The sequence below is a fragment of the Oreochromis aureus genome, linkage group 12 (assembly GCF_013358895.1).
Source record: "Oreochromis aureus strain Israel breed Guangdong linkage group 12, ZZ_aureus, whole genome shotgun sequence".
NCBI classification, from domain to species: domain Eukaryota; kingdom Metazoa; phylum Chordata; class Actinopteri; order Cichliformes; family Cichlidae; genus Oreochromis; species Oreochromis aureus.
Window position 1 is genome coordinate 16,163,640 of NC_052953.1, and position 18,713 is coordinate 16,182,352.

An 18,713-nucleotide genomic window follows, 5' to 3' on the forward strand; every position below is an offset into this window, starting at 1 on the left:
TCACATGAAAATGTAGTGAAACAAGTCAATTTTCTAACAGTGTGTTCACCCCACCCCCCCATCAAAAAAAAACATGCAAGTGCATTATCACTTTATCATATCATCAACTGAGTAACGTAATATATATTCTGTACTCTGATTAGTCATAACATTTCCCCCTCATGTTGCCAAAACAACTCTAACATGTAGACATAGAAACTATGGGGGCTTCCTGTGAACGCTGGCACATCGTTTGGAGTCTGTGGATTTTGGGCTGAGACTCCCATCTGTGCTTGACAGAGTTAGGATTGGAGTTGTGTTTCCTGCTAGGGAGTGTTGCTGCCTGAGTTTCCCCACCATTACATTGTTATACCAGTGCAGTCAAATATGACATCAAAAAATAGTTTTAGTACTGTTTTATTAATTTTCCAGCAAGAACAGAAACTCCAAAAGAGATACTGCAATATAGAGAGAATTAAAAACGTCACAGATTCTCCCAAATGAAAAGCTGAGGCCTCCTTGATGCATGGATACAACATAAATAGGCGCCCACAGAAACATGACTCTTATCACAAAGTGACACATGATGAAAACAACAACCTTTGAGCTTTTTGAAGAGCCATGCAGAAGGAAAGGGACACGTTACATTCAGCAAGCTGGAAGTATTGAGGTGTACCGAGGCACATTTTCTACATTGCTTTAAACACTTAAAATAATTAACTTCGGCTCAGTACCGACATGTGTTACAGATACTTTTCAGTGACGTTATTGCTGGCTTTGCTCTACCTGCAGCTCAGAAGAAATTTACTAACGCAAAATATGATCCTGTGTGTTTGACTTAAAGCAAAATTCCTTTTGATTAGGTTGACTGCAGCTAAAAAGTTTACTGGCAAAAAAAGAGGGTGGAATCCTGTATTTCTGTATGTGCTAGTGACACTACCTGTGCTTCATTGTGATGTTTAAAAAAACCGACTCGGCTTTGCTGTCTCATAGGTTGTACTTATGGCAAATCTCATGTATGGCTCAATTCTTTGGAAGTCATACTAAGTTGTGCAAGTGAAAATGTGCCTACAGCATCTGTATGTAGGCTACAGCATGCATTACAGGTGCAGACAGTATGAGAGTCAACAGTTTTAGAACAACTTACATCTGCACAGTTAACAGCTGACACTCGAGAGAACTTCAACCTGTGTGTAGCTTGTATGGATTTTAAGGAAGGATTCAACGTATTATTTGATAGCACGAAAGGAATAAAACATTCTTATTCTGTTGTGTTGCTGGCAGTATGTTTCATGCACACTATATGGACAAAAGTGACAGGCCACACTCTTTAATCTTTGAATTTAGGTGTTTTAAGTCCTGTGGAGTATAAAATTAAGCATCTATGTAGTATACCTGTACAAACATATGTGAAGGAAGTAATAGGATGCTAAACACATAGTTACACAGTAAGGATGCCACTGTTGTAATGCCAGTTTGTATTTATGTGTGTCTGTGGATGGATTTTGTCAAAATCCATCCAACCTCCTCTGGCATTCACATCAGGACAAAAACTGTGCACTGGGAGCTTCATGGAATTGGTTTCCATTCCAGCTCCTGTAGGGGTAATATATAGGTGCCCCAGTACTTCTATCCATATAGTGTATTTCAGCATTACAACTCGACTCGTACATTCTTTGATCAGTTAATAGCAGAATATCACATTTCAAACAGTGACATTTGAGATGGAGGGATTGAGGCCACAGAATACAGGGAATGTTAAATTAACTGGGTTACGTTTTGGCACTAGCGTTGAAGAGTTTTGTAATGCCAGTTTTACCTCCACAGTTCAAGAGAATGTGAGAAGCTCTTGACTAACAGACTATGAGGCACAAGCCAGCAGCCTTCACCTACTGCTTGTGTACACCTGCCATTTAGCCGGTCTATTTTTTTTATTCTTTTTATTTGAGTTTCATGTATTAATCTGGCTGCTGCAAAGCACTAAAAAGTTTTGAGTACAAATAATTTCCTGCAAAGGTTGTAAGTATCCATATACTTCAAAATATAGTATACCGTTGTTTGCATTAAAGCTTTCTGTGGCTTAAGCAATAGACATGTGGCTGTATGGAACGAGAGGATAGTATATGTTCAGTGAAAAGCAGACCTTGCTTGGTGCATCAAGCAAACAAGAAACCATAGCTGTCTGATAGTCAAAAATTACTACCACAGAGCATTCCACATTCAAAAAGAACACAACTCACTCCAAATAACGTGAACATGGGTCGTAGCAATCAACAAAGAGCACAAGAATAATACAAACACAAAAATACTAGTATAAGTCTTGAGAAATATACTATGTAATTAAATCTGACTGTATTTTTTACAAGTTGACAGGCCGTTTGGAGCAGTGACAAAACGAAGCTGCTGTTGGAGTGTTAAACTCCTTATGGGTCATCGTGTAGCATAATATGATGGATTATTTTTCCAGTAAATACATTCAGAGACACACCGGAAAAACACCTTCTGTGTCACTATTATTAGCTGGTGAAACTCACCGCTGGAAGACCACTTGAATTTTTGTTCCGAAAAGGATTACAAACAGTAAGAAGTAGAGAATAAGTACAGAATCTTGTAAGAAAAACAAATTGAAAGCAAGCCTAAAACAGGCTTAAGCTATCAGTTATTAATAGCGTGGGGAGGTGATGCCAGCTGACTGTTCCTTCTTTTGTCATTTGCAAATGTTTGTGGCACAAAATGAAATTGTTGTCTGATCGATCAGAGCAAACCCCAGTAATAAGGGATGTCAGCTGATTGCTTTAAAATATACTCATGTAAATCAAATCTTTGCTGCTTGCAGTAGCAAATGTGGTCCACATTTCTGACCTCTAACTGCCTGAGAACATCTCATGACGAAGCTGGAAGATTGCTTGCTTAGGGGGTTGTTTTATCACAGCATATAGTGCGTCATTGCAATAGTACCAAAAAGACAAAAGCTGCTAACACTATGGTCTAATGTTTAAGCAGCATATTAAACCACGGGCACCGCTCACAATGTAAAGCACTATGAGCATTTGGTAGTGCTATCCGGTATGATGCTGTGGTGTACCTGCAGTTGAAATTCAACATCAAGAGTTGGGAGTCTGTGGCGTCTGTGGTGGTGGAGTCCTGTGCTCTGGGAAGCTGGGTACTTTTCGGTTAATGTTTGGCTGTTTGCTTTCTTCCATCCATCCTCCTTCTTTTGCTTTCTTCCCGTTTGCTTTCTCCTTTCTCTGCCTGCACAGTTTCAGTGCTCGGGATATAAACACATCTAGGTCAAACAGACGCTCTTTTTGTTTGACAGGAAGAGACTCCAGGGAGTCAGCGTTTACTGGCTGAGAAAGGGAAGAAGTGGAAGAAAGTGGCTGAGATTCTGTGGGCTGGAAAAATTGTGTGGTGGTGGTGGGGGAAGACACCGTTTGATATGACTGAGGAGGATGTAGGGAGGTGGGAGATGAAGGAAGAAGTAATGGGAGGGCATTAGAGGAAGACATGATAGGGCGAAATGGGCTTAGTCTGCCTTCATCGTACTCTGATGGTTGCCGCACAACCTCCGTGTAGCGGAAGACTGGAGTTGGGAGGTCAGTAGGGGACAGAGGGAGAGGTGGCGAGGAAGTGTAGCAGGAAGGTGACTGCTGCTCCAAAGAAGGACTGGGACTGGGTGAGTGCAGACGAGACTGGGTGCTCTCAACCCAGCGAGAGATTTCCTGGAACAAATCCCCCGTCTCCTTGTCTTCCTCTTCCTTCTCTGCCTCCTCCTCCTTCATCTCTCCCAGGTCCTCCATGCTGCCACCAATAGGCTCAGGAGGCACAAGGAGGCTGTTAATGTTACGCTTCCAGTGTGACAGATCAAGGATGAGCTTAGGCTCTGAGTAGTGTTGAGGTTTTCCCTCTCGCCAGGCAATTTTATCCAGATATGAAGGAGAGCCCACTTTGTAATCACAGGAGCGGCCACAGTCAACCTCCCCGTATCCCAAACCGCAGGCACGTTCCAGAGAGGAGTGAGAGTTTTCCAGGAAGCGCTCCGCTGAGCTGCTGTGGGAATATTTGCGTGGATCAACCTATATGAGACAGTTGGTGAGGGAAAAGTAATTAATTTCAATAAGCAATTAATTCTAGTTGTGTTGACTCATATCCCATGTGTTCAATGAAACTTAAGCTCATGACAGAATAAATAATAGAGACAGGGGAACAACAAAAGCATGGTCAAGTGTGACACAGTCAAACAGACCCGATCAGGAGAGGCCAGTTGCTACAATAAGTTATCAGCAGGTCTGAAATATACTCAGAAGCCTGGCCATGTAGGGCTTTATATGTAATTAATAACATTTTAAATGAATTCTGAATCTCTGTGGAAGCCAATGAGAGGAAGCAAGAAGAGGGGGGAATTATAGGAACTGAGACAATATGGTCATCTCACTGTGACAAGAGCCAACAGGGTTACAAGAACTGCTGACACTTGCAGTATCCCTGCTTTAAAATGTAGGCAAGTTATTGAGCTTATTTATGCACCCCTAACCTATTTAGTTTGACCAACATCTTCACATATGTCTTTGCATAACAAAGACATTACAGTACTAGTAGTGCTAGTACAGTAGTCTCCTAGTATGTAGAAAATAGAGAAAGCATATCGAACCTGAGCCTCCTCTAAAAGTGAGCTGGAACTGGCCCGGGGGTCTCTCTGCACCTCCTCTTCCTCTGTAGTGTCTCCCAGGTCAGAGGTAATGTGACAAGGGGGCACGCAGCGACACCTCCCACCTGATTGTTGCCAGCACATAACTGTTGATAAACTGTTTTCGTACCTGCAGAAAGGCAGAAATTACAAGTCAGGAGTAAATAATTTGTGCTCAAACATACATTTGAGTTCTAATCTGAAAATACATGAATGTACAGCTGAGATTGGTAGTTGATTTGATGAGAAAATGATCAACAGATAATTTTTAGTAGTATTTTTTATTATTAAAACTTACTAAGAATGAATAGGAAAACATGATCCAATTTTCCCCACTGGTGATTAAAAAAAAAATCCACACACCTGTCCCACTGGATGCTGGAGGCCTGACTATTGCTGTTGCTGAGGCTCTGCTCAGTGATGAGGCTGTCCTCCAGCTCATCCTCAATGCGGAAGGGATGTGATGAAGTGGGCTCGTCCTCTGGACAGGAGTACTGCTGAAGGAAGGGGTGAGACAGCGCCGCTTCAGCTGTCAGGCGATCCATGGGGTTAAAGGTCAAGATACGCTCAAGGAAGTCCACAGCTGGGAGGGGAAAGGAAGGTGTGGGAGTAAAGCCTGAATTATATATGTTAGACCTCCAAACATCTTCACACGACTCCAGCATCACTTCATCTGTCACAGGTCAGAAGAGCTGTGGTTTTCTATATTTTTTTTTCTCCCTTCTAACACTTCCATAATTTGTTCCCTTTATACTTTAAAGTCCTTGACCTTCCCCTTCTCCCCATCACTCAGTCCCCATCACTCACCCTGAGGATCCACTTCAGGCAGCAGTTCAGAAAAGGGTTTCTTCACCTTCCACTCATGACTGACATATGAAGGCATCACCTAGAAATGCATGGTTAAAATATTACTTATGTTTCATTATTTTATTTATTTATTTTTTTACATTTAAGGCATTCCACGCTGGAAAACTTGCAGACACATTTAAGCTTGTACAAAATTAAGCCTTTCACAACATCAGAGTTTAATAACTTGATTAATAAAAATGATAATATCTCACTATTTAAAGAAAATTTGGGGAAAAAGTAAAAGCAATAAAATCGTCGGGCGAATGAAACATATATTTTGTTTATCATGTGTCTTTTTTGGTAGATTTATTAAATTCAAAATGCAAGTTCACAGAGGTGAAGCGACGTAGTCTTTAGTCTACATTCATAACAAAAACAGGGCAGAGTGCATGATTATTTCAGATATTATAATATGTGCAGTTCTTGACATGATCAATATTTCATTCATTTTTAAATAAATTGCTCTCTAAAGCAGGGAACATGAATGTCAGGCTTAATAATCAGTCAGACATTATACTGCTAATATGACTTGCAGCAGCCTCTGATGTTTGACCTGTAGCAGATCCTGCCTGTCCTCCTCTCTCAGCACCGGCACTGTGTTGAGAATCAGCTGCATCTGCTCCAGCTCATGAGCTCCTGGGAGCAAGACACAACCAATCAGAAGCAAGTTCAGAAGAGACAGAGGATCAGTTACATAAGCTAAAAGAAATGGGAGGGAAAAAAAACGTCAACTTTAAGAGTCAAACATGAATATCTGGGAGATGGAAGCTGTCAATTTAAAGACACAGTAAGTTAAGGAAATTCAATTGTAACAGCTATGTGGAAATTACTACTAAAGCATTCAAATTTCACACCACACCCTGCGGAATCAGTAAACTTGAAACTTTGGGCACACTGTTCTTCTGGCCACACTCACATTAAGGAATAAACATCCTGCAACCCATTTACACTGGCAGACATTTACTCTAACTACCCTAGCTTGTTGCTGTGCCTGCATCAACTGGGAGGAATCAGTTGTCGTAAGTTTCCACTCAGTTATAGTTCACAAAGTGCATTTTACCTCTGACAGCTGGAGGGAAAATTCAGTAACCAGAAGTGTAGCATGCTTCTGTGGCATGCAAGTCTTCTTCTAACACAGAGCAGCAAAGCAACATTTTCAGCTCATCTGACACATGGTGAAGTTCCCTTTTAAATGTTTCATAAAGCCAATGGACACCAGCAGGTGGAGCTATATCAACACAGTCGCAGCTGCAAGAAATATGCAAGTGGTGGTAGTTTGTTTGGAAGGGAGAATGCAGTCTCCTCTCTGGTAAACAAATATATGCAGTTTACCAGAGATTTATATGCACTCTAGTCTGCGGGTTAAGTAAAAGCCAAGGAAAACGTCTCAAACACCTGACGTGTGAATTAAAAAAAATGCTGGAACACTAGGGAACAAAGAACACCTATGTGTTTATGATGCCAGCCCTGTGGTGTAGAGGGCTGATGGAGGTCAAACCAGCCTGTCAGGAAGAACTACATCTACTCTGGAGAGTGAGAATTTCTCTATCATCATTGTCATTCCGGTCAGGCAAAGAAGTAGTGTGCAGAAAGAGAGCAAAGTGTCTTTGGTGGAGGACACTGTCAAAGGAAAAGACAAAAAAACTCTCCTTGCTCTAACTGGATGGCATCACTAGTGTGATGTAATTATTATAATTATGTTCAGTTCAGTTCAGTTCAATGATAACAACAGTTGCCTCAAGGTGCTTTATATTTTAGAGTAAATGCAAAACAAACAAACCAACAAACAAACCCCAAACAACAATCAGATGACCCCCTATGAGCAAGCACTTTGGCAACAGTGGGAAGGAAAAACTCCCTTTTAAGAGGAAGAAACCTCAGGCTCAGGGAGGGGCAGTTATCTGCAGTTTGGGGTGATATATTAGTGATAAGGTTGAAAATGACAGTACTTAAACAGTGAATGCATTAAAAACAGTAGACGTACCTGCAAACAGCATGCGTCCAGTGAGCATCTCAACCAGTATGCAGCCCGCAGCCCACATGTCTATGGCCTTGGTATAATTGTTGGGTGACAGCAGCAGACGTGGGGAGCAATACCATTTAGTTACCAAACCTTCCGACAGATAGCCCTGGATAAGTAAAGCAGAGGGATAAAATTGTTGAAAGTGAGAAATACAGAAAATGAAAGCTCTCAGAATCTCAATAAGTTATTTTCATATACGATGGGCATGCATCAGATTGGACTGTTTGCAGGCTGCATGTACTTGAATACGTATAAAGTTTGCTGGTAGTTGTTTGTCTTTAAAATGGATTGCCCAGAATTTCCACCGAAGCAACAACATAAGTCCTCATTAGTGCTGCTCTGACAGGATTCAGAGGATTCTATCTAATTCTCTAAATATTCATCTTTGTGAATAATGATGTTATGCACAGAGATAAGCCAGTCACCACAGAGATAAGTCCGCATATTCCCATGCAAACCTGATGCAGAGATAATGAGATGTTTCTGTCTGTTGCTATCATTAACAGTTTCACCACCTCTTGTATATCACCCCACCTCTCACTCTCCAGCCTTGTAAAGTCTCAAAATACCTTCACTTACTACATCCATCCATCCATCCATCCATCCTCATCCGCTTTATCCGAAGTCGGGTCGCGGGGGCAGCAGCCTAAGCAGAGAAGCCCAGACCTCCCTCTCCCCAGCCACCTCCTCCAGCTCATCCGGGGGAACACCAAGGCGTTCCCAGGCCAGCCGAGAGATATAATCTCTCCAGCGCGTCCTGGGTCTGCCCCGGGGCCTCCTCCCGGTGGGACATGCCCGGAACACCTCACCCAGGAGGCGCCCAGGGGGCATCCTTGTCAGATGCCCGAACCACCTCAACTGGCTCCTTTCGATGTGGAGGAGCAGCGGCTCTACTCTGAGCCCCTCCCGGATGGCCGAACTTCTCACCCTATCTCTAAGGGAGAGGCCAGCCACCCTTCGGAGGAAGCTCATTTCTGCCGCTTGTACCCGCGATCTCGTTCTTTCGGTCACTACCCACAGCTCGTGGCCATAGGTGAGGGTCGGGACGTGATCGACCGGTAAATTGAGAGCTTCGCTTTTACACTCAGCTCCCTCTTCACCACGACGGACCGGTGCAGCGTCCGCATCACTGCAGCCGCAGCACCAATCCGTCTGTCGATCTCCGGCTCCCTTCTCCCATCACTCGCGAACAAGACCCCGAGATACTTAAACTCCTCCACTTGGGGCAGGAACTCATCCCCGACCCGGAGTGGGCACTCCACCCTTTTCCGGCTGAGAACCATGGCCTCAGATTTGGAGGTGCTGATCCTCATTCCCGCTGCTTCACACTCGGCTGCGAACCGTTCCAGTGCGAGCTGGAGGCCCCCACCCGATGAAGCCATCAGAACCACATCATCCGCAAAAAGCAGAGATGAGATTCTGAGGCCACCGAAGTGAAAGCCCTCCGCCACTTGGCTGCGCCTAGAAATCCTGTCCATAAAAATTATGAACAGAATCGGTGACAAAGGGCAGCCCTGGCGGAGCCCATCACCCACCGGAAACAAGTCCGACTTATTGCCGGCAATGCGAACCAAACTCTTGCAACGGTTGTATAGGGATCGAATGGCCCGTAACAGTGGGCCAGACACCCCATACTCCCGCAACACCTCCCACAGGACACCCCGAGGGACACGGTCGAATGCCTTCTCCAAGTCCACAAAACACATGTAGACTGGTTGGGCAAACTCCCATGCACCCTCAAGTATCCTCGAGAGGATAAAGAGCTGGTCCAGTGTTCCGCGACCAGGACGAAAACCGCATTGTTCCTCCTGTATCCGAGGTTCGACTTACTACATCATATTTCTATTCCCCACCTTGCATTTCTCCCGAGCCAAATTTTGCCGCCCCGGGCTCTTAAACTTCTTCACAGCCCAGCTTAAAAAGAGAGCAGACTGCATGCGAAAATACGGTTATATTTCCCCTCACACATTTTTAGATTTCTTGGCAGGAAAAGGCAGATGTAGTTTTCACTACTTTTCCACTCAGCTGCTGTGGATTGTTTTATAATGACTGACATCACTCACATAAACTTTTCGTTGTGCTGGGATGCTATTTTGTTGTCCATCTGTCAGGCTAATTTGAATTTGATGATTAACTGGCAAAGATCAGAAATAGATAGAAAATAAACCCCACAATGGCACATGGCATACATGTCTAATCTGCCTCTTAGCACTATTGTCTTATCCTTTCTGCCTCTCTAGCCCTCATTTTTTATCCTTCTTGCTCTTCTTCCCTTCTATCATCCCCTTTCCTAAAGTAATCCTTTTCACCAGTCACCTATCTTCTTCTCTATTTTTTTTTTGGGGGGGGGGGGATTACTCTATTTAAGCCAATGAAATACGGACAGCTTGAATGTTTTCCTCATTCAGATAAGCTATCACACTTAAAATGAATGCCAGAGACTGCTCTTCACACCATTAAATCATCTGGGGGTACCATGCAAAAAAAGGGGCAGGCCCGCTTTCTCACGTTTTTGATGCGTCCCAAAACGGCTTCATATTTTCGACAGCTTAAAGATAAGTGTCTTCTCGATAGGAAAAAGAAAAAGGGTAATTTTTCTTGATCAGTAGGTTATGAGTATGACTCAGAGTCTTCTTCACTGTGGGCCACCCACACCAAGATTCCCACTTATACATCACTGTATGTGGTGTGCCTGGCCGAAGTAGGTTTTTTTTTTACATGTCAAAACGACTGTACGACTCTTTTTTTTCAAAGTTAGACTACTCCTACGTGCATTAAATGTAACTGCTAAGTCACTGCCTGTTCTCTTCTTTGTGGCAGGAGACAGTGCAAAAAATGATGCTGACTGCTCAGTGACCTTATCTTCTATCTGTCTGGCCCTCTGTTGCCTTTTCATATCTGAGCTCGTGTTTACGCTCCCTGGTGAGAGTTTGATAGATGTTTCAAAAGTACCAAAGTACATTTCTTTTAGGGCCAACCCAACCCTGGACACAGTTTTTAAGGGAAAAGCAAATTTAGGCCTCGGTTTTATAAAACAATGCATAGATTTGGTCACATATGTCATTTGTAGCTGTGTTTGCTTTGTTTCCAAAACTATCCCCACTTCTGTTTTAGTGTTTTTGCTACTCTTTAAGATTACGGGGTGATTTCCCCCATCTTTGCTTTCTCTTTGTCCCCACTGACCTTCTTCCTCCTGCTTTTTCCTCCCACTTTCTTTATCATCCATTCATCCCAACCTCCCACCTCAGTATTTCTCTGCGTCATCATTAGCTGCGCCTGTTCCCCTTCCCTTCCTCTTTTCTTCACACTTATTCCCTTTCTTCTAGTCTTCAGTGCATCTCACCAAGCTTCCTTTACCTCCTTTCTCATCTGTTTCTTCCCTCCTTCTCTTCTCTCCAGGTACTTTTAAACACTCTGTCCTTATCCACCTGTCTTTCCCCCTTCCTCCGCTCTGACCTTCATCCAGGTAATGAATAATTTCTGGGCAGATCCAGCGCTGCCTCAGCAGGTGGCATTCACACATACACATTCATAGAAGCACCAAGATCTTACCGGTGTAGACTGTAAATAACATCACAAATAATGTTGTTTTCCCCCTCTGTTTTCTGCCTCTCTCCTCTCAGCCCTTCTGTCATCTCTCTCTGCCTGAGTAAATGTTTGCTCTGTGTAGTCAGAAACACACTTCCAGACAGCTCTTCAAACAACCTCATTTCAATGCATGGACCGAGATACAGTACAAGCAGTGTTGGGACTAACGCGTTATTAAGTAACGCGTTACAGTAACTACGTTATTATTGTGGTAACGAGCACGGTAACTAGTTATTATGCCAAAACCAGGAACGCGTTACTCGTTACTGGGATTTAGATAGGCTCGTTACCAGTGTTGGTCAAGTTACTTGAAAAAAGTAATCAGTTACTAATTACTGATTACTTCCCCCAAAAAGTAATCCCGTTACTTTACTGATTACTTATTTTCAAAAGTAATCGATTACTTAGTTACTTAGTTACTTAGTTACTTTTTAAAAACACGATTTACAACCTGAATAGGTGATAAAGCGATAGATCTTTCAGCCCAATTCTACTTTTTCTGCATAATTCATCATACAAAATGTAATCAAATGGAAAAGTCTCTTTTTAAAACTTGTTTTATTAGTTTTAATCTTTTAACTTTATGCATCAAGCAAAAATTAAATTATATGCAACATTCTCTGACTGGAAGAAATTTGTTTAACATTTAAACCTATTTTCTGCACATTCCAGCACATAAAATAAAATATTTTTTGTGTTTACACTCACTCTTTCAAATAGATGCAAGTAAAACACAGCAGAAAATAAATAAAATCAAAGACTAGCAGTCCTGTTGCTCTATTTTCACCTGTAAAGCAGGACTGGGGTAGGCGGAGGAGGTTTACCCTGGTGCAGGTGTGCCGCAGCGGTCAGTGGAAGAATCCATGCGAGTTTCTCTGTGAATTTCACATTACGTCGTAGTACACTCGGTGCTTGCTTGGAAGTTTAGGGTTTTTTCGCTGTAAAAGAAGTTTTCTTCCACGCTAGCGGACACTAATGTTTTTGTCACTTTTATGGAATCAAACTCAAAATAAGGTCAGTACTTCCACGCTTTAAACGCTGCATGCTACACTCTGTCCCTTTTCGATATATTATGATCTGCAGACAGCTGTTGTCACGAACGTCGCACTCGCTTACGTCACTGTCATGAGACGTTCTCGCAAAAAAATCACGGTTTTAGTAACGCAGTAACGCAGCTGCCCTTACGTGAAAGTAACGGTAATCTAATTACCGTTTTGCAATAGTAATCCCTTACATTACTCGTTACTTGAAAAAAAGTAATCAGATTACAGTAACGCGTTACAAGTAACGCGTTACTGCCCATCTCTGCTCGTTACTCGTTACTTCGTGTGGTGGATATCGCGGAGCTTCCACAGATTCAATAACATTAGCAAGCGGTGGAGGCCAGCAGGTGGATGAAGGAAAAGGGAGGCAAGAGGAGAGACCCGAAGCGCGCCGCCGGTCCGGCGTGTCAGGTGAACTGAACTTCAGGTAAGAAGTTATGACCTGCAGTCTATCGGAGTCAGATATAAACCAAGTTTAGGTGGAGTTTATTTTCGGTATGATGACTTTTTCGTACTGCGTGCTAGCTTGCATGGCGGAGTTTCTATACAGCTGGGTGGGTGCTATGTTACTGATGTTGAACTTTATTTTGTTCATAGGTTAATTATTAGAGTTGCCAACCGTCCAGTAAAAAACAGAATCGCCTGGTATTCAGAGAAAATATTACGCGTTTAGTACTGAGGTGAAAAGGAACACAGTTTGTCCCGGACTTCAGCTACAATGAAAAAGACACAAAGCTGAAGCTGCACAGCTGCCTCTTCTTCTCTCATTCTCTCCTCTCCTGTTTCTACTTCAATCACGAAACTGATCAATGATCAGCTGATCGGCTTTTCTCTCTTGTTTATTTATCGCCCACTTTGCGCCAGAAAGAGGAAACCAGCGGATGTCGCGCTAAACAACAGCAGCACGTTTAAGCTTGATCAGCTGTTGTTAGAATTTATTTAATATTAATTTCTAGTATCAGCTGATGTTTGCTGGAGCCACAGCTGTAAAGCTGCTGGTCATGATATCGGTTTGGTTATCTGGTGAGAGGGAAACATGCAGATGAAACCAGGAGATGTCCTTACTGAATCATCAGAGCTGAACAGGTGATGGAGAAACAGGTTTACCTTTTAGGTGACATGAATGAGTTGAAGGAAGTTATGAGCTGTTTCTGAGAGACAAATAACACCAGGATCCTTTTCTACGTAGCTGACAGCTGGTAACTGTGCAGGGGCGGATCTAGCAAAGTGTTGCCAGGGGGGCAGGTAGGGCATTAACAGGGAAAGGGGGGCACAAGGAAATACTTTTCTTTATTATTCTCATTTAAAATGTCTCGCTTTAAAAAAAAATAATTATCTGAGTCTTACAACAAACAATTGATAGATTGATACATATATACCATCAGAACAGTGTACATCACTGTCACAACAGTGTTTATTTTCATTCAAAGGCTTTATGATTTTTCCTATAATGGCGGGCCGGTCTCTGGTCAAAATGCCCGGGACGATTGTTTTGTCCCAGTCCAGCTCTGTATGCAGCTCATCTGCAGTCTGGTGTTACCTACATCTTCCTATTCAGAAGGCAGAATTTCCAAGTTCTGAGTACAATCAAAAGCACCACGACTGCAGTTTTTGTGTTGGATGTAAAAAGCAGGCTAGAATCATGGCGGCAGTCGACGACGGTCCAGGCGTGGGATTTCTCTCGTGGAAATGTGCACATTATTTTTTCCTTTCTATTGGTAGGTGGCACAGTGCACTTGTGGCAAGTAAGCAAGCTAGAAGACTGGCAGTCTGGCTGGGTATCCAGTTAGGGAAGCAACACATTAACAAGAGAATTCTGAGTAAAACCAAAGTTACTTTCCCTAGTAACTAGTTACTCTGAAAGTAACGAGTAACTTGAAGTAACTGAGTTACTTTTTTAGAGAAGTAACTAGTAATGTAACTAAGTTACTAATTTAAAGTAACTTACCCAACACTGAGTACAAGTATTAAAAGGTATGGCTAATACAGAGAAGACGTCAGCGAGGGGATTGATCATTGAGTGGGAAGAATTACACATCACAACTTTCTTTCAAAAACAACATGATATAAAATCTTCATAAGTTCTTCTGTGATACTAGCGCCTTAACCAGTCTTATTTAAAGTTAACACCATTTGTGAATTTCCGTCACAGCTGAGGTTAATGCGGCCTACGCCCATTAACAGAAACTGTCTGAAAAGGCACTTTTGCTTTGCATTATTGAATAACAGCAACAGAGAGAGGATGCTATTGTATTCACTGAAAGCATCTGCTTTGGTATCAAAACTGCATCACAAATAGCCCAAACAGCATCACACGTTATCCATCCATAATAATTTGAGAAATCCTTTGCAGCATTGTCTAACTTATGAATGAGATTATTCTTCTTTTCTTGAATATTTTGCAAAAATCTTTTTTAATTTGTGTGAGCTGTCATGTGAAGATTAGTCCATGTTGTTGTCAAAATCTGCTGAGTCCATTTAAAGCATATTTATAGAGCTTAAGTGCAACACAGATGCAGCACTTTGTGAACATGCTGGATTGTGCCTAGATAAACATTCATGGGGGTAATAACCAACCGCCTTGAAGATGAAGGATGTGATGTGGGTAGAATACAGAAGACATCCCCCTGTTGCAGTACTAGGAAGGGTATTAAGTGCTTGGTCATGTAGCCAAACAGAGGGACAGAATGTCCACTGGTTCCTAAGACTATTTTGCTACTGTAATAAAGCCTATTTTTGGCATTGACAGTCTGCATGCCATTGTTCTGTTTTTATCTTTTTCTTTTTTCTTTTGTACTGCTGTATTTCACTTCATTGTCCATTATAGGATTCTTTTTCTACAACAAATACTAATCTTTTGCTTCATAAGGTAGAATTTAAAACCTTGAAAACAACATCCAAAGAGTATTACCTTTGATCTGTATCAGCAGTCAGTTATTCTCAGCAAATCAATAGTCTGATACAATAATATCAGTCATGATATGTAGGACAAGAAACAGTCATGTGAAAAAGAAGAGACACCCTGTTTCAGTGCTGAGGACAATAAACATAATTTAGAACATTGTCTGTAGTCTAAATTATTTAAATACAACTCAGATGTTAAACAACAAAACATATTACACCATGTCATTATTTATTAAAAACTAAAGCTAAGCCAAATATAGAAGCAGTGTGTGAAAAACTAATTACACCCCATCATTCGGTGGTTTGAGGAAGCACCTTTGGCAGCAATAACTTGAAGTAAGCATTTTCTGTCTGACTTTATGAGTTTTTCACATTGTTGTGGAGAATTCCACTCAAATTTGAAATATTGCTTCAGTTTATTGAGGTTTGCGGGCATTTGTTTATGCACAGTTCTCTTAAAGTCATACTACAGCATTTCAGTCAGGTTGGGGCCTGGACTTTGATTGGGCCATTTGATTCTTGTCGTTGTGAGTCATTCTAATGTAGATTTGGTGGTTTGTCTGAGATCATAGCCTTGTTGCATGACCCAATTTCAGCCAAGTTTTACCTGACGAACAGATGCCCTCACATTTGACTCTCGAATACTTTGGCAAACAGAGGATGTCATGACTGACTCGATAACTGTAAGGTGCCCAGTTCCTGTGGCTGCAGAACAAGCCCAAATCATCATCCCTCCACCACCATGCTTGACAGTTGGTATGAAGTGTATGCGTTGATATGCTGTGTTTGGTTTTCTCCAAGAATCTGCTGTGTATTATAGCCATGCATTTCCACCTGCATCTCATCTGTCCAAAGGAAATGTTCCAGTAGTCTTGTAATGTGGTGAGATGCAGCTTTTCAAATCTAAGCCATGCTGCCCTGGTCTTTTTTAGAGAGAAGATGCTTTCTCTTGTCTCCTGGCAACCCTTCCAAACAAGCCATACTTGTTCAGCTTTTTTCTAATTGTATTTCCATGAACTTTAACATTTAACATACTAACTGAACTCTGTAGAGTCTGAGATGTAGCTGGTGGATTTCTTTTGCTTTTTTTGCAGGTTCTCTGAGCAATGCACAGTTTGACCTTGGGGTGAATCTACTGTGACGTGCATTCCTGGGAAGACTGGCAACTGACTTGAATGTTTTCCACTTGTGAATAATCTTTCTCACTGTAAAATCATGAGCTTCAAATTGTTTAGAAATGGATTTATAACAAGCAACAGTTACTTGTCTAAGATCATTGCTGATGTCTTTGCATTGTGTTAACAGGCACTCGAATGCTGCAGACCAGCAAACTGACAAAACCTCTGCTTTATAAATGTGCTCAGTTAATCGGGTCCATTTGATTAGCAGCACCTGCCTGTTACTTACTCTCTTAATTTCTATGGAAGTTGGTGGGTGTTGGAAGAGAAAGGTGAAAGAGTGTTTTTCCACACACTGCTTCTGCATTTAGGCTTAATATTTGTTAAATAAATAATGAGATGTGACATGGTGTAATGTGACATGTAATATGTCTGAGGTTCCATTTATCTAATTGTAAGCCCTGATAAGGACAAATTTTTTTAAAATTGTATCTTGATAATAAAAAAAAATCTTAGAACCAAAAGCGAGTGTACTTCACATTCACATGACTGTGTGAGTTGTGTTGGAAAATACTTTTTCAGTACTGAAATAGTGTTTTGGAGAAATGTGTTTGAAAAAATGTAGGCTCTGACTTTTTCTCGCCCTTGTCTGACGTCTCCGCTTTGAGCTTTTCTCCACGTTCTTTCTTTTTCTCCCTGCCTCTGCTTTCATACTTTTTTACAAAGCTTTTTAGCTCTTTCACTCAGCCTTCCCTGACTCAAAATTTCTCACCCTTGCTTCTCATCTGTTCTTTCTCTCCCTTCTCCTCTTCCCTTCCACCCCCCCTCTCCGAATGCACCCCTGTGTCTGCACCCAGCTGATCCCCAGTCCCGTGCTCTGAGCTGACAAAGATCGCCTTTCACAAGAGCTCCTCTTCACAAGCACAAACCCAAAAAAACCCACACAAACATATAAGCTTGCACACACGTTCAGTCCCGCTAGTGTTACAGTGTGGCTTTGGGATCTTTGCACATAATAAAGCTGAACAATAGAGCAGTAAATCTTCACACTAATCTTTCAGAAGTCCTTATATGCCATTGCCAGACTATCCACAGAGTTTAATTAGTGAAAAACTTGATATCAGCTCTGGGAAGAAGACATAAATAGCTGGGTTCGGGGTGAAGGGGAAGCTTCTTGTGAAAAACACAGGTTGGCAATATCAAACAGGGAAATGTGTAATTAGAGAATATATGAAAAAAACATTAGCCTGCACCGCAACGTGTAAGGAGAGATACATCAGTTACACACTTCTCAATATTGGAGATTATGAAATTCTGGCTGCTTGGTTGACATGTGCAGGATCAGATTAGTGATAAGCATCCAGTTGTAAAATAAAATTAAAACCTGATAGATTCCTCATTGCAAATTGAAATATAGAAAGAATACGCAAACTGATTTTCTTTGCAAGGATTCTTTTACAGCACTACACTATTTATTGTGTGTGATCAGCTGCCTGATAACCACATAGGGGTGAGGAATTGGTGTCTCTTCCCTAATAACAACTCTACCATAATGAGATGGAGCAGAGATAATGTTTGATATTACAATGTGCTGCCTAGATGTAGCCATCAGCAGTTGAATGGCATACGGTGCTTCAGAGAAATGAGAAGAGAGGGAAAAAAAATCCCCCGCAAGTTGGCTGAAATGATTGGTATGATTAGTTTTTGTAGAACAACATTTCATTTTTCATTTTTTGATTTTGATTTCAAAATCAGTGTGGCCAACAGAGCCCTTCGTGGTTGATCAGGGATTTAAAAATTTATGTAAAAACATGAAAAGAGGCATTAATTAGCTTCCAGTCAAAATAGATCTTGGCACTCTGGCTTCATTCATGCCCTACAAAACATTAAGTGAGAATAATTGGGATACATCTGGGAATGTTTGTGCACATATCACAATCTCTTCTTTGGTCATCAGGCCAGTATTTTCCTATAGACATGCACTTAAATAAAGACTTCCAAAAACTACAGTACTGTGCAAAAGGCTTGAGCACTTCTTATTTCATCATCCATCCATCCAGTTCTGGGTCACAGGGGGGCTGGAGCATATCTCAGCTGTCATAAGGCAAGAGGAAATGATCAATCAAATTTGAAAATTTTGTTTCTAATCGTTGTCAATGATGTATGGAGGAGGTCCAGATAGAGGTACAACAATACGTCAAAACTGATGGAATTATGAACGCAGAAAGTACAGTCGGACTTTGATCCACCATTCAATACCATCTGGAAAGCATCTGCTTGGCAGCAGCTTCATTTTTCAGTGTGACAGTGATTCCAAACACAAGTGCAGTAAAAACATGCCCTGATAGAAAAACACACTGAAACACTATCATAGATTGGCCTCCCCAGAGCCTGGATCTCAACATTATTGAATCAGTGTGTGATCATCTTGACAGAGGATGGAACAAAAGGCAGCCAACATCCAAAGAAGAGCTTTGAAAAGAACTTAAGAAAGCCTGGAGAACTATTCCTGAAGACTACCT

At 41.7% G+C, this 18,713-nt stretch overlaps 1 protein-coding gene across 3 annotated transcripts in view; it reads right to left on the reverse strand.

Moving 5' to 3' along the window:
• Positions 1-380: 380 nt before the first annotated feature.
• Positions 381-18,713, reverse strand: part of mapk4 (mitogen-activated protein kinase 4) — a 28,746-nt gene continuing 10,413 nt past the window's right edge. For all 3 annotated transcript variants that reach the window (XM_031750767.2, XM_039621196.1, XM_039621195.1), the window contains exons 5-10: positions 7,500-7,644; positions 6,069-6,151; positions 5,474-5,552; positions 5,030-5,249; positions 4,631-4,796; positions 381-4,055 (exon numbers count right to left, since the gene is read on the reverse strand). In XM_031750767.2, the coding sequence (XP_031606627.1) occupies positions 3,084-4,055; positions 4,631-4,796; positions 5,030-5,249; positions 5,474-5,552; positions 6,069-6,151; positions 7,500-7,644 (1,665 nt within the window). In that variant the 3' untranslated portion in view covers positions 381-3,083. The remainder of the gene's footprint in view (positions 4,056-4,630; positions 4,797-5,029; positions 5,250-5,473; positions 5,553-6,068; positions 6,152-7,499; positions 7,645-18,713) is intronic.